Raw genomic sequence first — 20,254 nt, 5'->3', positions numbered from 1 at the left:
TTGATGCAGAAAGCAGTTTTCTCGATATCACTTTCTTTCATCCGGATTTGGTAGAATCCAGAGGCTAAATCGAGAGTTGAAAAATATTTTTGTCCCTGTATTTGTCCAATCACATATCCGATTTCATGCATTGAATACCTATCTGATATGATTTTTTTTCATTTATTTTGCGATAGTCGATAACCATCCTAATTTTTTTTAGCCCTGATACATCGGCCTTTTTTGGCACGATCCACACAGGAGATGTACATGGTGACTTCGATGGTCTGATAACACCATTTACTAGTAATTTTTTTATCTGCTTATTAACTTCTTCTGTGTATTCAGCCGGGTAAGGATAGACCCTTTGATGCACCGGTATATCGTCGGAAGTTTTTATCGAGCATTCAACTCTTGTTGCACAAGTCAACTTCGAGTCTGGTTCATTAAATACTTTGTTGTTGTAAATTAAAATTTTTTCAAGCTTGCTGTTTTCGGACTCATTAAGATGAGTCGTTCGAAACGTCAAATTAGAGGCTTGTTCTATTTCTCCGGGGCAGTGTTGCTGGATTGGAATGCTTAGCACTTCGCTATTATTCTTAAAGTGAGAGTACTAGTTGAAAATCAATTGAAGCATTAAGTGCTAGTTTCTATTATCCCATGGAAGAACGGATGGAACTTATGCAATAGAAATTGAGCTTGAAAATTTATATTTGGTTCGAAGAAATTTATGTCTATTGCTGATGTTGCATTGAAGCACCCATTAGCACTGGTTATATTATCAGCATTGAACTCATACGGTTTCGTCTTGCCATAAGCATATGTTAATTTGGGCGAAATTAAATTTATGTTCGCACCGGTGTCAATTAAAAATGGACAATTGCCAATTGTTGTACGAAGGTTTATGTATGGAAGCGTTGGTTTCACCAGCTTGGTTTCCATTCTAAAAAATTAGCCGTACATTTTGTTTCTGGTTGTTGGGTTGAAGTTGAACACTCTACGCTTTTTTCTTCCGTTGAAAATTGATTTTCGTCATAACTACACGATGGTTGGTTCTCGGTGTAAATACCAGGATGATTCTCATCGTAACTGTCCTCATTCCTCAGACGTGATCTACTGGATAATAATAGCCAAAATAATCGTTATATTCTAATTCTACAGGAAGGGGTACACGTTTATAATTTTGCACTTGTTGTAAAGGGGGATGTGGTCGCTTGAAATTATGTTGTATTGGAATTAGGCCGAGGATGTGCTTGTGGAGAGTAGGAATTTGGACGAGGTGGTGCTTGTGGAGGAACTCCATATATTGAAGGCCTTCCAGGTGGTTTCAATTGAGGTTTCGGGCTTAACCGTGGCATTTCCAACTCTCTCGGTTTAGGAGGAATGTGTGCAGATTCAGTGCGAGTTGGGCTAGACCTAATGTCCATATTATGAAAGTCTAGGCAAAATTTCAATGCGCTGGATAATGTTTCCGGTTGTGCCATCTTCAAAAGAAGGCTGAGGTTTCTCTCATGACCTCTAATGAAGGAATCGAGTGCCTTCTCTCTAAAGTAATCATTAAAAATCAATGCGTTTGATCGATATTTTTCATCAGTTTGCAACTGAGCAAATATAGCCGATAACAGCTCATTTACTTGGCTGTAATATCCAGCTAAAGTTTCTGATTGATTTTTCTTTATGGTTGTCAATTCAAAATCGAGGGTTTTCAACTCTCTTTTATCACTGTAATACAAGAGCAACGTATTTTTAATTTCTGTCCAATCTGAAGTCACATTATTGGCATTTAATACGTCAGCCGCTTAATCAGTTATTCTTCTTCTAACACTTTTCTCAATTAAACCATAAATCAAAGAATTTCTTGGAATGTGTTTGTACATCTGAAAGATGCCTTCCACATTTAAAATCCAATTCATCAACTCTGTGGGATTTCCACTAAAAGATCTCAAGTCTTTAACAAAGTCAGGAATCCTACCAATTTCTACGAAATCTTCGGTTCGGCTTCACCGTGTCCACCTACTCCATTGGCAAGTGCTGCGGGGGGACCATTTTCCACGTAGGTTCACAAACCTTCCCGAATTAACAGCGCTTCGGTCCGGAGCTTCCAGGCTTCGTAATTAGGGTTATTGAGCTTCGTTGAATTCTTGAGATTCATCCTGTCGCAGGTTTGGCTCTACTTGCAGAACTTCTAGAAACTTTCTTCTCGGTGATGGAAAAAATAAACTTCAACACGTTGCTATATTCTCACAACCCATTAGCAGAGCGTGTAAAATAACAAACCGATCTTGTTGAATGGTAACCTGCAGTGGAATGAAAAAAAAAATCTTTATTATAACATTTATATGATTGCTGTGATTGAAATACTTTTAGCTGATTGCTTCGTTAAGTTTGCTCTACCAACAATTGTAAAATGTTAGTCCTAAAAACTCGAAACGTCGACCAAAGATGGTTTTGATGTGAACATTGAAACAAAAAAGCACAAGAGCAAAAACCGGCGTTTTTTCAATTGCGATTCAGTAAGTTGGTTATTTTCAAAAATAGGAAACATAAGACAGAAAAGTTTCATACTCGTTATAAGTTTTGGTTAAAAGTTCATCCTGACTGTCTTTCATGAATCTATTTTAACATTGCTAAACACTACCGAGATTGTGGATATTTTGTGCCGAAATTTCAGTTAAGTGAAGCGAGATTTACGAAAAAATGTGACAGCTGTCATTATTTTTTTAACGGAGCATTCAATGGTGCCGTTCTTGGCAAAAATTACCGAGACCCGGCAAAAAATTTTGAGTGTGTATGTATTATCAAGAAGAAGTGTTATCGTGTTATCGTCTTAAATATTTTATCGAAAAGGAGACGGACCAAATATACTAAACAATCTTTTTTCATGAAATGAAAACACAACTTTTATTTTCCAACAACAGGAAAGGCAATTGTTTTGTAATCAAGTTTGAAAAAGAGATCATATCGAAGATTTTAAATAAAATTAGAAATGAGCAATCCTGGAAACAAAACAACAATCTTTTGAAAAACAAAATCAGCTATTCGTGTGAATACACTGGAGTCGTTTTTTACGTGGATGATACGTGCCGTAAGGTAAAAATTCCTTTAGTAAAAATGTGAAATCTGCCTAAATTTTGTAATTCGCATAACATGGGGTAAAAATTGTTTAGTATGTATCACGCCAAAGCCATTTTTTCTGGAAAATATGTGTTATAATGGACAAATTCTGAACTCCACGTAGAGAAACAATGTGAATCCCAATAATTAAAACTTTCATTACTCCGAATAAAAGCCCTATCATTCATCTTTATAATGAAATTCCACTCGCAGTAGGTTTCATAGCCATTTTGTTAGTTAGCACAACAAATACATAGTAAAAAGCTGTTTCTTTCTTTGTGACAGAGATTTCTATTAATACGATTGTTTATCATGTTTATCGTGTTCATAGAGTGGTTAATAAGAAATTACGATTAACCAAGAAGGACGAGTAGAGGTGGGTGAGGTATAAAAATGACCATGTGGTTCATTCACGACTTCCAACCGAAGGAAACTGTTTCCAATTAAAATAGTTAGTATTTTTTTTTTGGTTATAGGTACCAAGTTAGATTCAATTCTTTGTTTAACTTTTAAGTCATAATAAGAAAGCACAATGGACAAGAGTCGCCGTTTGTCGTAGGTTATACTGAGCCTGTTTTACACACCTGTCGGTACAATCGCGCTTTGAATCGAAATTGTTTGATTGCCGGCCGTGTTTCTTAGCAACAGTTCGATTCCTTTAAGGAACAACAATCGTGGCTCGATAATTGATTGGATATTATATTATTAGCATTGCAAAGAATCGGATAAGTGCTTAAACAAACACAAGCGCCTAGCCTAGAGCTTAACTTTTTCGGCCATCAAGCTGTCGGTCCCGCGTTGAAATATGCAACTGATTGGCGCACGAGATTCGCGTTCGAAAAGTGTACACGCTTTGGTGAAGCCCCATAAATGGGCAATAACCACCGCGCGTCTAACAATTCTCTCGGTGAAACCAACCGAACCAAACTCCGGCGCGCAAGTATGTAACGGCAAGAAACAAAACTCGAACCGCACAAATTACTGGCGCAGCACAGTTCAAGTTCCTTTTGGATTTCTGTTTGACCAAACATGCCCAGCGCATTCCCCGACACGGCCTTAAAACATGCTTATTTTACTATACGGTATCGGATGCCAGAGGAAAACCGTCACGAACTGGACCGGACCACAAACAGTGAAACCGTCGATGCCGCCGCAGCCAACGTTGACGGTACCGGTCGCTGTCCAACAGAATAATAAAATTTTATTGCCCCAATTGGACTCGATTGGGCTCCGTTTAGCGCACTAATTCTATTTTTTGCTTACGCTTACGCTTTTCTTTTCGCAGGTTTATCAAGTGGTGTTTTTCACGCTGCGTGCCGCAATCTCACCGCTACCCGCGGCCTGGGCATTGGAAAAATCCACCGACGGCAAGGTCTACAGCGCTTGGCAGTATTTTGCTGCCGATGACGATGAATGCCGGGAACGGTTTGGACTCTCGGCCCACACGGCCAACTACATCTTCAAGAACGACTCGGAAGTGATCTGCTCGACGCAGTTTTCATCGGTGGAACCGCTCGAGAACGGTGAGGTCAACTTGTCGCTGATCACCGGACGACCCAGCGAAAAGACAACCTCCCAGGAGCTGCTGAACTTTACGCTGGCGCGTTACATTCGTATACGCCTGGTGCGTATGCATACAGCCCTACACCGTACAGGTGCTTTCGGTGATGGCGCGGGTGTGGTGGACGCGCAGGCGCAGGCAAAGCGAAGCTTTTACACCATCCGCTCGCTACGGATCGGGGGGCGGTGCTTCTGTTCCGGCCATGCTGGCAAGTGCAAGGCGAACGATAACAATATTGATAACATGCCGCGTTGCGAGTGTATGCACAACACGTGCGGAACGCATTGTGATAAGTGCTGTCCACTGTTTAACCAGAGACCGTACCGAATGGGGACTCCTTTTATGGCGAATAAGTGTGAAAAGTGTGAGGTAAGTTCGATAAAATGATTGATTGTTTGTTTCTGTACAATTACCAGAAAATAACTCGTATTCTTATAAAAAAAAATACTCAAGTAGACGCATGGTAATTGATTCAAACGATGTAACACTTCTATAGTAAAGGCGTCACTAGATTGCATAACTTCAAACCTTCATATTGTTATTAAGATTTATATTCACCATGAATTATTCGTCATCTGTGGCCAGGACCCTCCTTCGTTTATCAGATGTAACAGTTACAGGATGCTCTTGATTTGAGGGATGAAGCTTAATTGAGTTTATCAGTATAATCAAAAACGCCATAAATATTGCGCCACAGTTGGTTTTGGCCTTTGCAATACTAATACCGTGACTGCGGGTAATTCCATAATTTTCCGCGCACTGATCTTAAAAAACTGTTAAAACAACCCCTGTGGCATCGTGCCATGTTTCAAGGGCTATCATCTCAACGTATATGTAAACGAGATAGCATATCACCGCCTCTTTTCATACATCTTCAACTTACTGCTGACAGCGGGTACAAATTAATTTGAGCCCAGGACATGAGTTCATTGTCAATCACTGTTATTCGGTATAGGGATGCCAATGGCTCGGTTAAAACTGTTTTTCAACAATAAATTGTTCTGAAACATACCTAGGTAATTTCTGTACCATCATAGCAGGCTATGCTATGCACATGGCAAAGCACGCAAATTATTTGTGTTTTAGTGAAATTTACTGTTGAAAAATAGTATTTTAAGATGAGTGCGCGGAAAAAATTGCTGAGCTGAATTACCCGCAGTCACGGTAATAAATTAAGAAAAATTTCATCCCTCTATCCTGTTTCATTTGCAGTGCAACGGTCACGCTAAGGCCTGCTACTACGACAAGGAGGTGGACGAACAGAGTCTCAGTATGAACATCCGCGGCAAGATGAGCGGTGGTGGAGTCTGTCTGAACTGTACCCGGTTTACAACCGGAATCAACTGTGAACAGTGTATGCCGTTTTACTATCGACCCGAGGGAAGGCTACCGAATGCGGAAGAACCATGTCTTCCGTGTGATTGCAGTGCACTGGGTTCCACGGGGGAATGTAACGCGGTTGGTGGAGAGTGCGTCTGCAAGGAAGGGTTTACGGGGCCAAGGTGTGCGGAATGTGCTCCCGGTTATCGTGGGGAACGGTGTATCAAGTGCCAGTGTGACATTCGCGGAACTGTTCCGGGAGAAGTGTGTGGTGAATTGAGCTGTAAGTGCAAACTGCACGTGGAAGGGGAACAGTGCGACCGTTGTGCTCCTGGGTATTTTGGGCTCAGTGAGAAGAATCCGGAGGGTTGTGTAAAATGTTTCTGCTCGGGAATTGGGCAAACGTGTCGAAGTAGTGCGTTTTCTGACAAAAAAATTGAAACACTGGACGGGTGGAGTGTGACGGATATCTCTAAATCGGTGGTGGCCTATCCGACGAGAGACAATGAGACGGGTTTTATGGTTTTCGGGATGTTTGAGCTGTCGGAAACGGAAGCAGTGTACTGGTCTGCACCTGAGGTGTATCTAGGAAATCGACTGCAAAGCTACGGTTCTAATATAAGTTTCAAAATGTCCTGGGTGATAGTGCGTGGTGATACTAGTGGGAAACCTACGACCGGTCCCAGTGTGATATTATTTGGACGGAATGGAATGAAGATTGCCTACGGTGATGAAACATTCACAGGACCTTCGAATGTAACAATTGATGTCGTTCTGAAGGAAGATCATTGGTATCATGTTCCGAAAGGAGTGAAAGACATCATAACGCGGCTGAAGAGAACCGAGTATCATGGAGATCCGGTGACACGGGTTCAGTTTCTCTCAGTATTAACAAATGTGGAAAGTATTTTACTGCGGGGAACCTACCACACGGATCAAGTGGAAAGTGTCCTTCAATTGGCGACTCTCAACACAGAAAGAAATGAAACGCTAGAAGCATCGACTGAGCTTAGTCTAGTGGAAGAGTGTGACTGCCCACTGGGATATACTGGGCTATCGTGTGAGTTATGTGCTTTTGGATATGTGAGAATTTATGAGAATACGATTACCCATGAAAACGTTGCCAGATGTATTCCGTGTACGATGTGCAATGGCCATGCGGAAAGTTGTGACCTCGAAACTGGGGAATGTGGAGTGTGCCATCATAATACATTCGGAGAAACGTGTGAGCGATGTTTGCCTGGGTTTTACGGAAATGCATTGATCGGTACACCAAACGACTGTAAGAAGTGTGCCTGTCCGTTGGTGGACGCCAGCAACAACTTTTCGCCGAGCTGCCAGCTGAAGGGTGCTGTCGGGTATGTAAATCGGACCAATTTCGCGATTTTGAAATGTGCTCTGCTAATTGTGTTTTTTTTTTCTTTCTCTCTCTCGTTGTTCCCAGGCTAACGAATGCTACCGACTACGTTTGTACGCAGTGCCCCGAGGGCTATACAGGTGATCATTGTGAAATGTTCGTGTCCAATTGGTTACTGCCTCTAAGAAATTACGTTCCGCATCATGTTTGGCCTGAAGATAGCTAACTATGTACTCTACTTTAACTGTTGCTTTCAGATGTGACGACGGCTACTATGGAAATCCGCTGGAGCTGGGGGAAAAGTGTCTCCCCTGTCCTTGCCATGGTGGTCCCTGCCATGCGAGAACTGGGGAGTGTATTGAGTGTTTGTAAGTGACTTTTATGATTGCTTCTCCGACACTCGGAGTAGGGTGATGTATCATGATTGGATCAATTGTAGCTATTGTTTGGTAGCTTTGAAACTCCTGTCGCATTTTTAAATTTAACTTATTTTGTGGTGATGGAATTTCTGTCAATATTTAATTGGACTATGATTGAACCAATTTACTTTTGAGACTTCACACGGTAAAAAAAATACGATAGCAAAGAGTATATCTATGTAATATAAAAGTTCCAACTAAAAAGCAGTCTGAGAATTAGCTATTTGCATTACAAATTTTCCATCTATACGGCTTCTTATCCAAAAGCCAATTTTTGAAAAACTATATTTCAACTTTTTCCAACTATTAAATGTGACTTTTTTACCTTTCCCAATGAAACTCAGTGGTTTAAGACATCATCACAAATATATTTTTTACTGTTTTATTTTTGTTTGCCTTTTTGCCTCTAGACTTATCTTATTTTTTTTTTGTTAGAAAATTTCATATCAAATTTCAACTTGTTTCGCACAATTTCGAAGCTTTAGAAAAGTTACAAAGGTTACAGGCTTTGGCCAAAATGAAAATACTTTAATATTGTAGTGATATTCATTCCAACATTGTTGCTTTCCGTCTGCCTAAAATTATGTTTTCTGGTGGTTTTAAACCATGGTACTTATTACTTATACTTATAATTTATTATTTCACGGTGAAATAAATTTCACTCTCACGCTCACTCCACTTTTTGAGACCTACTCCCAATTCCAAGTATGGCGAATTTGTCCACTTTCTGTTTCCTTATGCCTCTCGGAACATCAAACCATAATTTGGCAAGGTAGAACTCCAGCTCCGGTATCTGCTTTGCGTCTGCCCTGATGTAGGTTTCGTCATCCATAACCACTCACATCGGTTTCGTTAACTACTCTGCCCATAAAGCATAAGAGTCCCATATGTCTTTTAGGAAAATTTAAGTTTAATCTGTCAATGTATTTAATTTTGTTCAAATTTTCATATGGCTTGATGAAATTTTAAAGTTTGTTCTGAAACCTTGCCTGTTTCATTTTGAAAATAAAGGCATACGAGTCCCATCGTAAGTATATATTTATTTGACTTTAAAAACAACATTTCACATTTGTTATCAGTTAAAAGAAAAGTGTTCACATCGAAATATCATGTTCAAATCATCATGTTCATGTTTGCAAAGTTCAATTAAAAATTAGCTTGAGACATAAAAACTTATTAAAACTTATGTCTATTTTCGAAGAAAATCGAAAGATGAAGTGAAGTTTTCCTGGTAACTGTTTCCAGAAATCCTTCTTAACATCTGGGATGTGTGGAAGTAAAGTGTTCAGGAGTGTGACCTTAAGGTCTGCACCAATTTCTCGTGGGTTTTTTTAGGAATTTCATTGTAGACTCTATGTAGAACGAGCTTTCGTCTATCAGCTGTGGTTGCTCTGTGATAAAAACATGCACTGATTCATGTTGAAACCAAATCGCTATATTGCAATTCGTATGATTCGAAAATGTTGAAGTGAAATAAACTGTTCACATGACAGACACAATAAGGAATAATGAGTATCACCTTGGCCGTCTTAGAATGCGTGGAGACTGATATGCTTTTATTTTTTATGTATAGAGAGAAAATGAAGGCAAACGAGTTCCATAATTTATTTCCAAGCCTGGAATTCATTCAAAAGTTCTTAGAACTCATGAAAATATACAATGTTCCACCTCATGAACATTCAGTTGAATAAAACATACTTTTAGTTGAATCATAGTTATTTTACCTGAAATTGAAAACTAGAACTTCATTCGCAATTTTCTCAACTGTGAGCATTTCCATATGGGACTCTTATGCTTTCATGGGCAGTACTCTCGATACAGTTTCCTTGTACGGGGTTTCGCCGCCATCTTTCGTTCATCAGACCGGTTCGGTGCCTTCCGGATCTTGAATACACGAAACCCAGCCCGTTTCAAGGTTTGCTGAATGAACCAGGCGGAACACTTTGCCTTCAGAGCCGCGTCGCGAATCGGAAGGTTCCGATTACGCTTGAAATAATACAACACCTTCCGGGCCTCCATAAATTCAGCTGTCTTTGATTTCCATCCACTTCTGGGCCGCCGCTCGATCGTCTGGGACTCCTTAAACGATTTTACCACCCGAGACACAGTTGTACGGGTCTTACGATCCATCTCATGATTGTAGTCGGACTTTCCATGATGGTGCGATTTTCTGCTTGTTTCGAAGACATCTTAATAACCACTGAACCGACTGTAGAACTCAAACTAGTAATTCCCAGCTTTTTCTCAATTTTTACCCGTGGACAAAAAAGTTACACACCGATAAAAATGGTGCCTTTTTCTTGTACAGGCCTTAGCCAAATAACATTCAGGATGGGTATTCAAGAAATCGGGATGGCGCCCAAAGTAGCCGAATATCACCCGATTCGGGTACTTTTGGAATCGAGATAATGCCTAAAGACCGGATTAACTCCAGGCGCTATTTCGAAATCCAAGATGGCAACTTTTGGTTTCCGGAAATGACCAAATACTACTATTTGGATATTCGAAAATTCGAAGTGGCAACTCCCGGTTTCAGAAAAAAACAGCCAAAAATGATCATTTAAGATGATGCTCAAAGACCGGAAATCAACTCTAGACGCTATTTTGATGTCTGAAAATGAGCCTATATGGTTATTTCTGGAACTAAAATGATACCTCTTCTTCTTCATTTGGCGTAACATAATTAAGATATAGTTTGATGAACAAAATTCCTGCAATAAACTTGGTTCCTGGCTGCGTTTCTCCAACCCCGCAGGTATACAATGCTTGCCACGTCTTGCTCCACTTGGTCTAACCACCTTCCTCGCTGTGCTTCTCTTCGTCGACCAACCAGATTTCCAAAGAACGCCAGTTTTGCAGGAAAGTTATCCGGCATTCGTGCAACATGTCCTACCCAGTGTATCTGTCTGGCTTTGACCACCTCCAAGATACTGGGCTCGCCAGCAAGTTGCTCCAACTCGTGGTTTATCCTTCGCTGCCACACACCAGAGATGACTAGAACAAGATTCCTGACTTCCAGCTTTTTCATACATTTTGCCCACGACACCTTTACAACGGTTAGTGCTGCCATCTGATAACTTAAATTCGCATAAAACTAGGGTTATTAGCAAAACCGATTTATCGTGTATAATCCGCCGTTTTCATCTGGCTAGTTGGCAAAACTAGTTGGCAGCACCATATGAGGATGTTGAAAATTAGATGGCCACACCGTGCAAGGATATTGAAAATCAGATGGCAGGACCATACAAGGATATCGAAAAAAAAGATCTTCACCTTTCGCCACCTGGCCGTCGTTATCATATTACCAGTATACAAATTAGTTCGACTTTTATTCACGCGCAGCGACAATCGCGTCCACGTCCGCTGCAAGAGTCAGGTATCTTGTAGTAGTCATCTTTGCACACACCGCCGAAGATAGTTCTTAGCACCCGCCGTTCAAAATCTCCGAGTGTTCGCAAGTCCTCGTCGAATAGGGCCCACGTCTCGTACCCGTAGAGAACAACCGGTTTCAAAAGCTTTTTGTACCGGATACATTTTGTGCGAGGGCCCAGTCTATTCGACCGCAAACTTCCATAAATAGTACTCCTCCGGATATCACGGTTGGTATCGTTGACCGAAACCAGTGAGCCAAGGTAGACAAATTCGTCGATAACCTCGAGCTCATCGCCGTCAATCGTCACAGTGCTGTCTCAGTTCCGACAGCCAGCATGTGCCTCGCTTTGGACGTTTTAATCTTCAACTCAACCTTCTCTGCCTCGCGCTTTAGTCTGATGTACTGCTCTGTCCCTGGCTCAAATGTTCTGCCGACAATATCTGCGTCATTGGCAAAGCAGATGAATTGGCTGGATCGGTTGAAAATCGTGCCAATGTTGAACAGTTGGCAAGAGAGACCATCATCTTTCCGAAGCCACCTGCGGGATTCGAATGAAACAGACAATCCGCCCGAAATTTGTACATAAGGTTTGTTCCGCTTAGTATTTGGCCGTTTACTTTCATTCACTGTAACGCCTCTAGTTGTCGTACCGAGAAACTAATGACAGCGTTTTGATCTGGAAGGATTGTTTACTTAGTGGTGAAAATTTCGTCGGGATTGGTACACGCGTTGAAAAGTTATCCAAGATGGAACGCGAGAAACCAGGAAAAATTGTACACACCCACGTTCAAAAACCCAACATGGTCAGGAGAAATGATCCCCTTGGCGATATTTTTCATATTGATTGTACCCCCTGGCCTGTTTTCGCAGAGTGGGAGAGAGTAGTGGTAGATCATGTTCTGGTAGTCTTGTTTAGGTTTGAAATTGAACTATGGTTTGTTTGATTGCTACAGTCATGTTTTAAGAGCAAGATTGAAAAACACCATTGAAATACTTCATGTATTTTAAAGAAAAGTTGCCTTGTCCGCCATTACTGATTTTTCTTTCGCGTACCCCATGAAGGCTTTCGAGTACCCCCAGGGGTACGCGTACCCCAGGTTGAGAACCGCTGTGCTAATAGAATCAATCGACGACTGCACGAGACTTCAAGGCTATGTTGATTTGTTTACTCAATGGTGTGACTCTAACCGTATGTCAATCAGCATTTCAAAATGCACTGTTATCAGCTTCAGTCGCGAAAAACAGCCTCTAGTTTATGATTACTGCATTGAAGATACGTATTTAAGACGCAGCGACAATGTAACTGATCTTGGCGTGGTGTTGGATACCCATTTGACGTTCAGACAACATTATTTGACGATTATCAACAAGGCGAATCGACAGCTGGGAAAAATTTTCAGAATTGGACGAGAATTCGTTGATCCTGGTACTCTGCGTACTCTTTACTGCTCTTTAGTACGTTCCATTCTTGAAACCAGCTGTGTACACTATGAGTTCTGGATTAACCGTTTGGAGCGAATACAGAAATGTTTTGTTCGCAAAATTTGCCGTATGCTACCATGGAGGAATCCTGATGCTCGACCGCCCTATGAAGAACTGTGTCTACTGATAGGTTCAGCGCCACTCGAACAACGTCGCAAGGATATCTCAGCAAACACCGCCCATAAAATATTATTGGGTGTTTATGACTGCTCTGCTATATATGTCGCTCCTTCAATTACACTGTCCACTTCGACCACAACGGAACAACCATCTGCTGCGGGTTAGGTCACATCGCACCAACTACGGACTGCATGAGCCAATTCGACAGATGGCCTTAGAGTATAACCGACGTGATAAAAGTTTAACTTTTTAACTGTATTTGTTTACTTGTGAAGTGTTATGTACTGTTATAATGTTATAGTTTCATTTTGTGATTGTTTGGTACAAAAGATACTGGGTTTTTATGCCGCTTTGAATGAAGACTAAAGTTTACTCAAGGCAGCCGCCTTTCCCAGTCCAAACACCAATCATCATTTAGACGTATAGTCGGATGACGAAATAAATAAATAAATTAAATTAAATTAAAACGTTACCGGGACACTTTGACGGTGGATCGCGCCAAACAAACCAAGCGTAGAAGTGTAACATTGGACAGAAAACTACGAGCGAAAGTCATCAGGGCAGTCTGGAATAATCCTGGGGTATCCCTCTTTTATTTGGCAAAAAGATTCAATACAGCACATAATACAGTTCGTCGAATCTGTATGTGCAATGGCTTACGGTCGTATCATGCAGCAAATAATCCAACAGGACGCTGAAACAGAACGTGGTTGCTAAAACCAGATCAAGAAAGGGAAATGCTCTAGGTAGGTTCAAATTTGTTTTCGCGGATAAATTCTTCGAGGTGGAACATTATATATTTCCATGAGTTCTAAGAACTTTTGCAAAAATTCCAGGCTTGGAAATAAAAGATGGGACTCGTTTACCTTTATATTCTCTCTATATATACAAAATAAAAGCATATCAGTCTCCATGCATTCTAAGACGGCCAAGGCATTTATTATTATTTCTTATTGTGTATGTCATATGAACAGTTTATTCATTCGATTTTTTTTGAATGGCCACATGAACTGTAATATGATGGTTTGGTTTCAACAGATTGCAACATGGACCGGTGCATATTATTTACCAAAAAGCAGTTAAAGCTGATAGATGAAACCTCTTTCGACATCGAGTCTACAATCATCATCATCATCAAACAGTGCATGAGGAATCGATGCAGACCGTAAGGCCACACTACTGAACACTTTAATTTCACTCATTCCAGATGCTTAGAAGGATATACTAAGGATGGGACTCGTATGCCTTTATTTTCAATATGGGACAGAAAAGGTTTGGTATTTTTCCAGTATTTTTCAGAACAAACTTAAAAATTTTATTAAGGCATACGAAAATTTGCATAAAATTAGATACATTGACAGTATAAACCAAAATTTGCCTGAAATTCATATGGGACTCTTATGCTTTTATGGGCAGTGTTGCTGTGGAAAGAAGACAAAAGTTTTTATCACTGGAGCAACCATGAATGGATAAGTTTACAAGGAGAACTGTCCATTCACACGAAGTTCCAAACCTTAGCACTGGTTTTCATCCATCGGAGCCTTAATCAACCGGATCTGCTTCCCTGGAAAGCCTTTCTCGTCCATTATCTTCCATAGCTCTTTCCGGTCATTTGTATCACATGCGGCTTTGAAATCGTCGAACAGATGGTGCGTAGAGACTTTGCACTCATGACACTATTGGAGGATCTACCGCAAAGTGAAGATCTGGTCCTCTGTTGACCGGCCTTCTACGAAACCAGCTTGAAAACTTCCCATGAATCCATTTACTAGTGGTGACAGACGTTGAAAGATGACTTGGGAGAACACTTTGTAGGCGGCATTCAGAATGGTGATCGTACGATAGTTCTCACAGTTCAGTTTGTCGTCTTTTTTGTAGACAGGGCATATAAGCCCATCCTTCCACTTCTTCGGCAGCTGTTCGGTATTCCAAATTTTAACAATTAGTCGAAGCAGGCACTCGAGCATCTTTATAAATTTTGCCTATCGTTGGGAGCGGTGTCATTTCCGTCACCGTCTTGGTACGCTTGCTTTACGCCATTCATGTGCTCATTGAAGTGCATCTTCCACCTTTCGGTCATCTCACGATCGTCCTCCAGAATACTCCTTTCCTTATCTCGGCACCTTGCGGCACGTGTACCGATGTGGGAGGTTGTGCTGGAAAAAGGTACTACGTCCGACCATGTTCTTCAAAGGCTGCGAAGTCGATGATTCTTAGGCTGTTTTCGTTGGTCAGCAGGTGCACGCTGAACTTTCCAATTACCAGTTTAACCCTCTGATGCCCAAATTTTTTTTTCGCTTGAAAAAATTCTAGCCGCTTGTTTTGTGATCCGTACACATGTCTGATAACAAGACAACTTCTGTTTTGAAAAATAGTTACTTATTTGACAAAATATCAAGACAGCCTACAGGCGGCACTGGGCACCCGCGTAAAAAAAGTCAAAGGAACATTATTTCAAAACGGATTTTTTTTCGAGCTCATTTTATGTTCACCTTATTGTTATGCAGCTAGCGATGATGGAAATCGAAAAAGCAATCCTTCCACAAGGTGAAACAAAAATGGCCATGTGCGTCACACAAGACAAATAATTAGATGTCCCGTTTATTGGTTTGTCTGGCATATATTGTTTCTGAAAAAGTTTCGTTTTGGTGGAGCACAACTGCTAATTGACGCAAAGTGCATTGGAACTGACTGGAAGGTTTGGTTGACATAGTTAATAATTGGTCGAATTTTTATATAGCTTATCGTATCCAGAAGGTCCTTCACGAGGAACTGCACTGTCGTCGGTAAAGTGAAGATTTATATATTATTTGCTCGAAACGATATCTCGACATGGTTTCTTGAATTGCTATTAATGCATACTCAATCCCATTTAAACGAACAATCTTACATACCAAAGTGTGTACCTTTAATTGAAAGCCTGAAGATAGATATTTCATCGTATAAAATTGCCTCGTGCGTAAAATTGCGTAATTTTGAAATGGTTGAGGTGAAAGTATCCCCAAAAATATCAAAATATGTCAAATAACTTTTTTATTTTAGGAGGTAGAAAATAACAATGTTCTGCTTAAACATGCATATTTGGATGACTGATAACTTTGTAGAAGGTTTGGGAATTCGGAAAAATCTGAGAAAAAAGTTACAACGAAAATTGTGATTTTCGGTACCTCTTCATAGAAAACTTTATGTTGCTCGTAATACATAAGAGATAGAAACATAATGTCTTCGGCAAAGTTTCATAGTTTGAAATCACCTAAAATTTTGCCGAAGACACCATGCGTCTGCCTCAAGCTGATGAAAAAGTAAATTTTCTATCTCACTTTTAGGTGGATTGATCACTCATCTTCCTACATATAAAGATATTTTTTTGAATATCTTGAAACTTTCCCGAACATACATTATGGCTATAATCAACATTTGCAACGCTATTTAATTAATCGCACGAAAACGGCAAAATAAAACACTGTGCAATGCCGCCTCTAGGCGGTCTTCGCTTTTTTGTAAATTTTTCAGTATTTCAAAGTTGAATAGAAACAAAACTTATACAAACCTGAAATATAAAGCAATTGAACAGCCACTGATAATTATTCTGAATCAAATTTCTCACTTATAATCTTATAATTTGAAATATCATTGTAGGATGAAGCGCAAAATAATTAATTTTCCCGATTTAGTCATTTGTTCACGTTGAAAGTTTGATGGTTGCTATCGTGCGATTCAGATAATCATGAAGCCGCAGATAAACATAAGAAAAAGTGATGTCAGTTCATTTTATGAGAAATAAGTGTGAACAGACGTTTTAATGAAGAGATATTGAGTTTCTGATAAAGGCCGTCTAGAGGCAGCACTGGGTACCAGAGGGTTAAGTTCCTCCTTCTGGTCGACCCAAGCGTTGTAATTACCAATGATGTTATAAGTGTTGGTTAGCGGTTGTATTCGCGCACCAGCAACGCGTTGAATTCATCCTTATCATCATCGGTGCTTCCGAGGTAAGGGCTGTGCACAGTGGTGATGCTGACATTGAAGAACCTGCCTTTAACCATCCACCGGCACATTCGGAGAGCCACCCAGGCTTCTGTGTTTCCGTGACAGCAAATTTCAAAATAATCCGGTTCTCATCGTATTGCACAGCTCGTCCTGCTCCCCACATATTCGGTACACAGTCGGAAAGCGACTGACAACAGCACTCACAGGCAATGCCAAACGGGCTGTTATTTTTCATCTCCTTATAAATGTTGGTTCTTCCAAGCAGTCGCTAATGACAGTCTAAAGCGAAATTCTTAGGAAAACATATGAAACGATTCGCTTCGTGTTAATCGTGACATCGGCCTAAGAAAGAAGGGAAAAGAAGGAGTTCGACTTAATTTCATCGATGACAGCCGCAGCCGATCAGCAGGCACAGGCCAAACCAACAGGTCATCCTGTTGTCCAAAATGAACAAAACTAGGCTTTCTCTTCTGTACAAACAAAATACATGCGCAAGAATGAGTCGTCGTGTGCAACACAAGACAGCTTCGCTGCCTGTGTAAGCTTTAGCTGTATGTGGGCTTTCATGAATAGCTTTTCCATGAGACTGTTAGAGTAAAAAGAGAGAAGTTGTCAGTATAGTATCATACCGCAGTCTTTTTCCGAAGCCTGGCCATAACCCAATCGCTCGCTCCTGCATCTCTCCCATCACAATAAAACGTGTACTCAACTCATGTGTGTTGCTGCAGCTCTAGTATATGGTACGACCATTCCGGAACGAACGTACCCTAAAATCTTCCCTACACACCTCCTGCAGCTTTACGATGTGGAGCTGCTAGCTCTTCAATTCAACAACAAGTACTCCAGTGCTTCCAATGAAACTGAGAGTTCGCCAGTGCCATGATCTGAGTTTTCGTCGCCTGGGTCTATGCCGATTATTTCGGTTCGAATTATCTTGTTTTTCGTTTGTTTTTAAGTTGTTCTTCCTGATGCAGGCTCGTAAAGCCCGCAACCAACTCCGTTGCCTTGCAGGTGGGTCAACGCAGTATCGCTGTTGAATGTCCTGCATACCAGAATATAGAGTCCCTGGTGGACTAACAAGACAGCTCCTAGAATAGAGAACAGACGCTGTTTCCAGCCGCACCTAACATGGGAGTCAGATAGTCGAATTAGCTCCCGAGAGAAGTTCCCCCTTCTCTGTTAGCATACGACCTGAGGTTGGTTACCAGATCCTTCCTGATACTCAGCGACCGAAAGTCGGCTCCAGATGTCATTTTGTAATCTTTAGTAGTGACATCCGGTTTCTTTAAAACAGTCAAAACACGCCAAAAACTGATGAATATGGATATTTCCTGAACAGGGATAATGACTAGAGGTCTGAAATCTAAAATATTTAAATATCGCCTAATATGAAAATTTACGGAACTGTGGTGATATCGAGAGGTCTGAAATCGACCCATGGCGCCATTTTGAATCTTTTCAGGGCCACAACATTAATTTCAAAGAGTTATTTTTTATTGAGAAGGAGAAATTTGCTTCGCTTATCCTTTACCATCTTACTTGAATGCAATAATGCATGTAATGTATTAAACCGCTTATTGTGGTTCTGAATTCAGATATATATATATATATATATATATATATATATATATATATATATATATATATATATATATATATATATATATATATATATATATATATATATATATATATATATATATATATACAGGCCCTGTTCGATTTTGGCACGTTTCGTTTTAGGCACGGCTCAATTTTGGCAACATAAAAACTTTGGACGTGTTGCCACCAGCAACCGCTTGGATTGAATTTTCGCTACAGTCCGGTAGGCACCGGACACCACTGTTCGGATTGGCTATATAATTGGCTCTTGAGTTTTCTCTTTAGTCCGGTAGGCATCATAAAAAATTTCAATTTGGACGTATTGCCAAATTGAACAGGGCCTGTATATATATATATATATATATATATGTACTAACTGGAGTGGAACTGGAAAAATATAGTCCAGCAGATGGGACTCGAACTTGCATTATAGTCAATAAAAAAAATAAGAATGACCAATTTTTTATATTGCTTCCTTTTCTGGTCTATAAAAAAGTTTAGGCCCTATTGAAAGTATTTTTTACTTAGTCGAAAATAATTGTCTTGAGAATATTGGAAGTTATACACTGGTCCAGAACATTCAAATTTCAATTAGATCCGCCCGATCTTTTGATCTGTACCAAAAAAGGGAGTCATTCACAAATTACGTAAGTAATCTGGTTACTTTTTCAACTGGAGCTAAATCTGGCGAATACGGAGGAGGGTGGGGACCAGTTCGAAAGAATTTTTTTTTCAATTTATCGATCATGTCACAAGCAGAATGAGCGGGAGTGTTGTCTTGGTGAAAGAGCATTTTTTCACCATATATGGCAATTTGCTATGATTTCAATGTCCAATCAATAATGTTTCTTGATTGTTTCACTATGTTCGCGGTTGGTGCGGATCCCAAAATATACTGGGCAACTCTTTGCAGGCTCATTGTTGCGTTTTTGGGCGTTTCGAACGACTTTCACTAGGCTGCCGATTGGTGTCAGTGTTGGACCCATGTTTGATCCATTGTCATGAATCACCGCAGAAATTCCTTTCTGTTGTGGGTAATCAGTACCAGATTTTCCGTTTCATCGAGGTATCTTAACTAGCTTGTTGCGGTCCTTGCGGAAATTCTAACAGTTTTCTGGTAAATGTTACAATCAGCCAACCCCGAAGATTTTCTATTCGCAACGCCATCTTTGTGTCAGCTTAAATACTTTTCAGCACCATTTATCGTGATTTATCGATAAATCTATTTTTGAAGCAAAATTTTCACTAAATAACTTATTACCCAGGAACTTATATATAATGATAATAAAATCGTTTGGCTAAAAAAGGGCTCTGAACAAGTTTGAGTTGTTTGATGATACCTACCATTATGTTGATTTTTTTTGTTAAATAACATTGTTAAAAAAAGGTTTTACCCTTGAGCTCAAACTAGAATAAAAAACAGAAAGTTTATAGCCTTCTTACCATTCCAGTGAATTTTGATGCCCCTAGTGATGATAACTTTTTCAGAGACCTAATGAATTTTCTTATAAGTCATTGTAGAAGCGACGAACACGGCAACTATTTTGAGCTATAAGGCTATATTTTTTTCGCTTTTACCTATTAGTATAATAAACCAATTTTGCATGTAAAAAATGATCGAATCATGATACATCTTTGGACTTGTCTAATCATGATACTCAACCCAAATGACAATATGTAATTCCGTCTTTTCAGAGGAAACACCGAAGGCTGGCGTTGTGAGCGGTGCAAAAGTGGCTATTGGGGCGTTCCGGATGAGGGTTGTGAGCCGTGCAGTTGTTCGGCGGTCGGAGCACTGGAGAATCTCTGCGACGTTACTACCGGACAGTGCATCTGTAAGCCCCGCTACGGAGGGCGGCTTTGTGATGAGTGTGATGTAAGTGTGTCATCATAGCCTGTAAAAGTGTCGTATAACCTTATTTTTACTTTTTTTCCCTCAG

At 40.3% G+C, this 20,254-nt stretch overlaps 1 protein-coding gene across 3 annotated transcripts in view; it reads left to right on the top strand.

Moving 5' to 3' along the window:
• LOC129726952 (laminin subunit alpha-1) overlaps nt 1-20,254 on the top strand; it is a 399,452-nt gene that overhangs the window by 149,285 nt on the left and 229,913 nt on the right. For 2 of the 3 annotated variants that reach the window (XR_008728436.1, XM_055684266.1), the window contains exons 5-9: nt 4,379-5,023; nt 5,867-7,332; nt 7,419-7,487; nt 7,589-7,699; nt 20,010-20,190. Coding sequence is in view for 2 of the 3 variants with exons in the window: in XM_055684266.1 (XP_055540241.1) it covers nt 4,379-5,023; nt 5,867-7,332; nt 7,419-7,487; nt 7,589-7,699; nt 20,010-20,190 (2,472 nt within the window). In the remaining variant the exon portion in view is untranslated. Of the gene's footprint in view, nt 1-4,136; nt 4,262-4,378; nt 5,024-5,866; nt 7,333-7,418; nt 7,488-7,588; nt 7,700-20,009; nt 20,191-20,254 lie in introns of those variants that run through there. The other variant, XM_055684268.1, reaches the window with a different exon arrangement.

Source organism: Wyeomyia smithii, chromosome 3 (genome assembly GCF_029784165.1).
Source record: "Wyeomyia smithii strain HCP4-BCI-WySm-NY-G18 chromosome 3, ASM2978416v1, whole genome shotgun sequence".
NCBI lineage: Eukaryota > Metazoa > Arthropoda > Insecta > Diptera > Culicidae > Wyeomyia > Wyeomyia smithii.
This window is presented reverse-complemented; position numbering and strand designations above follow the sequence as displayed.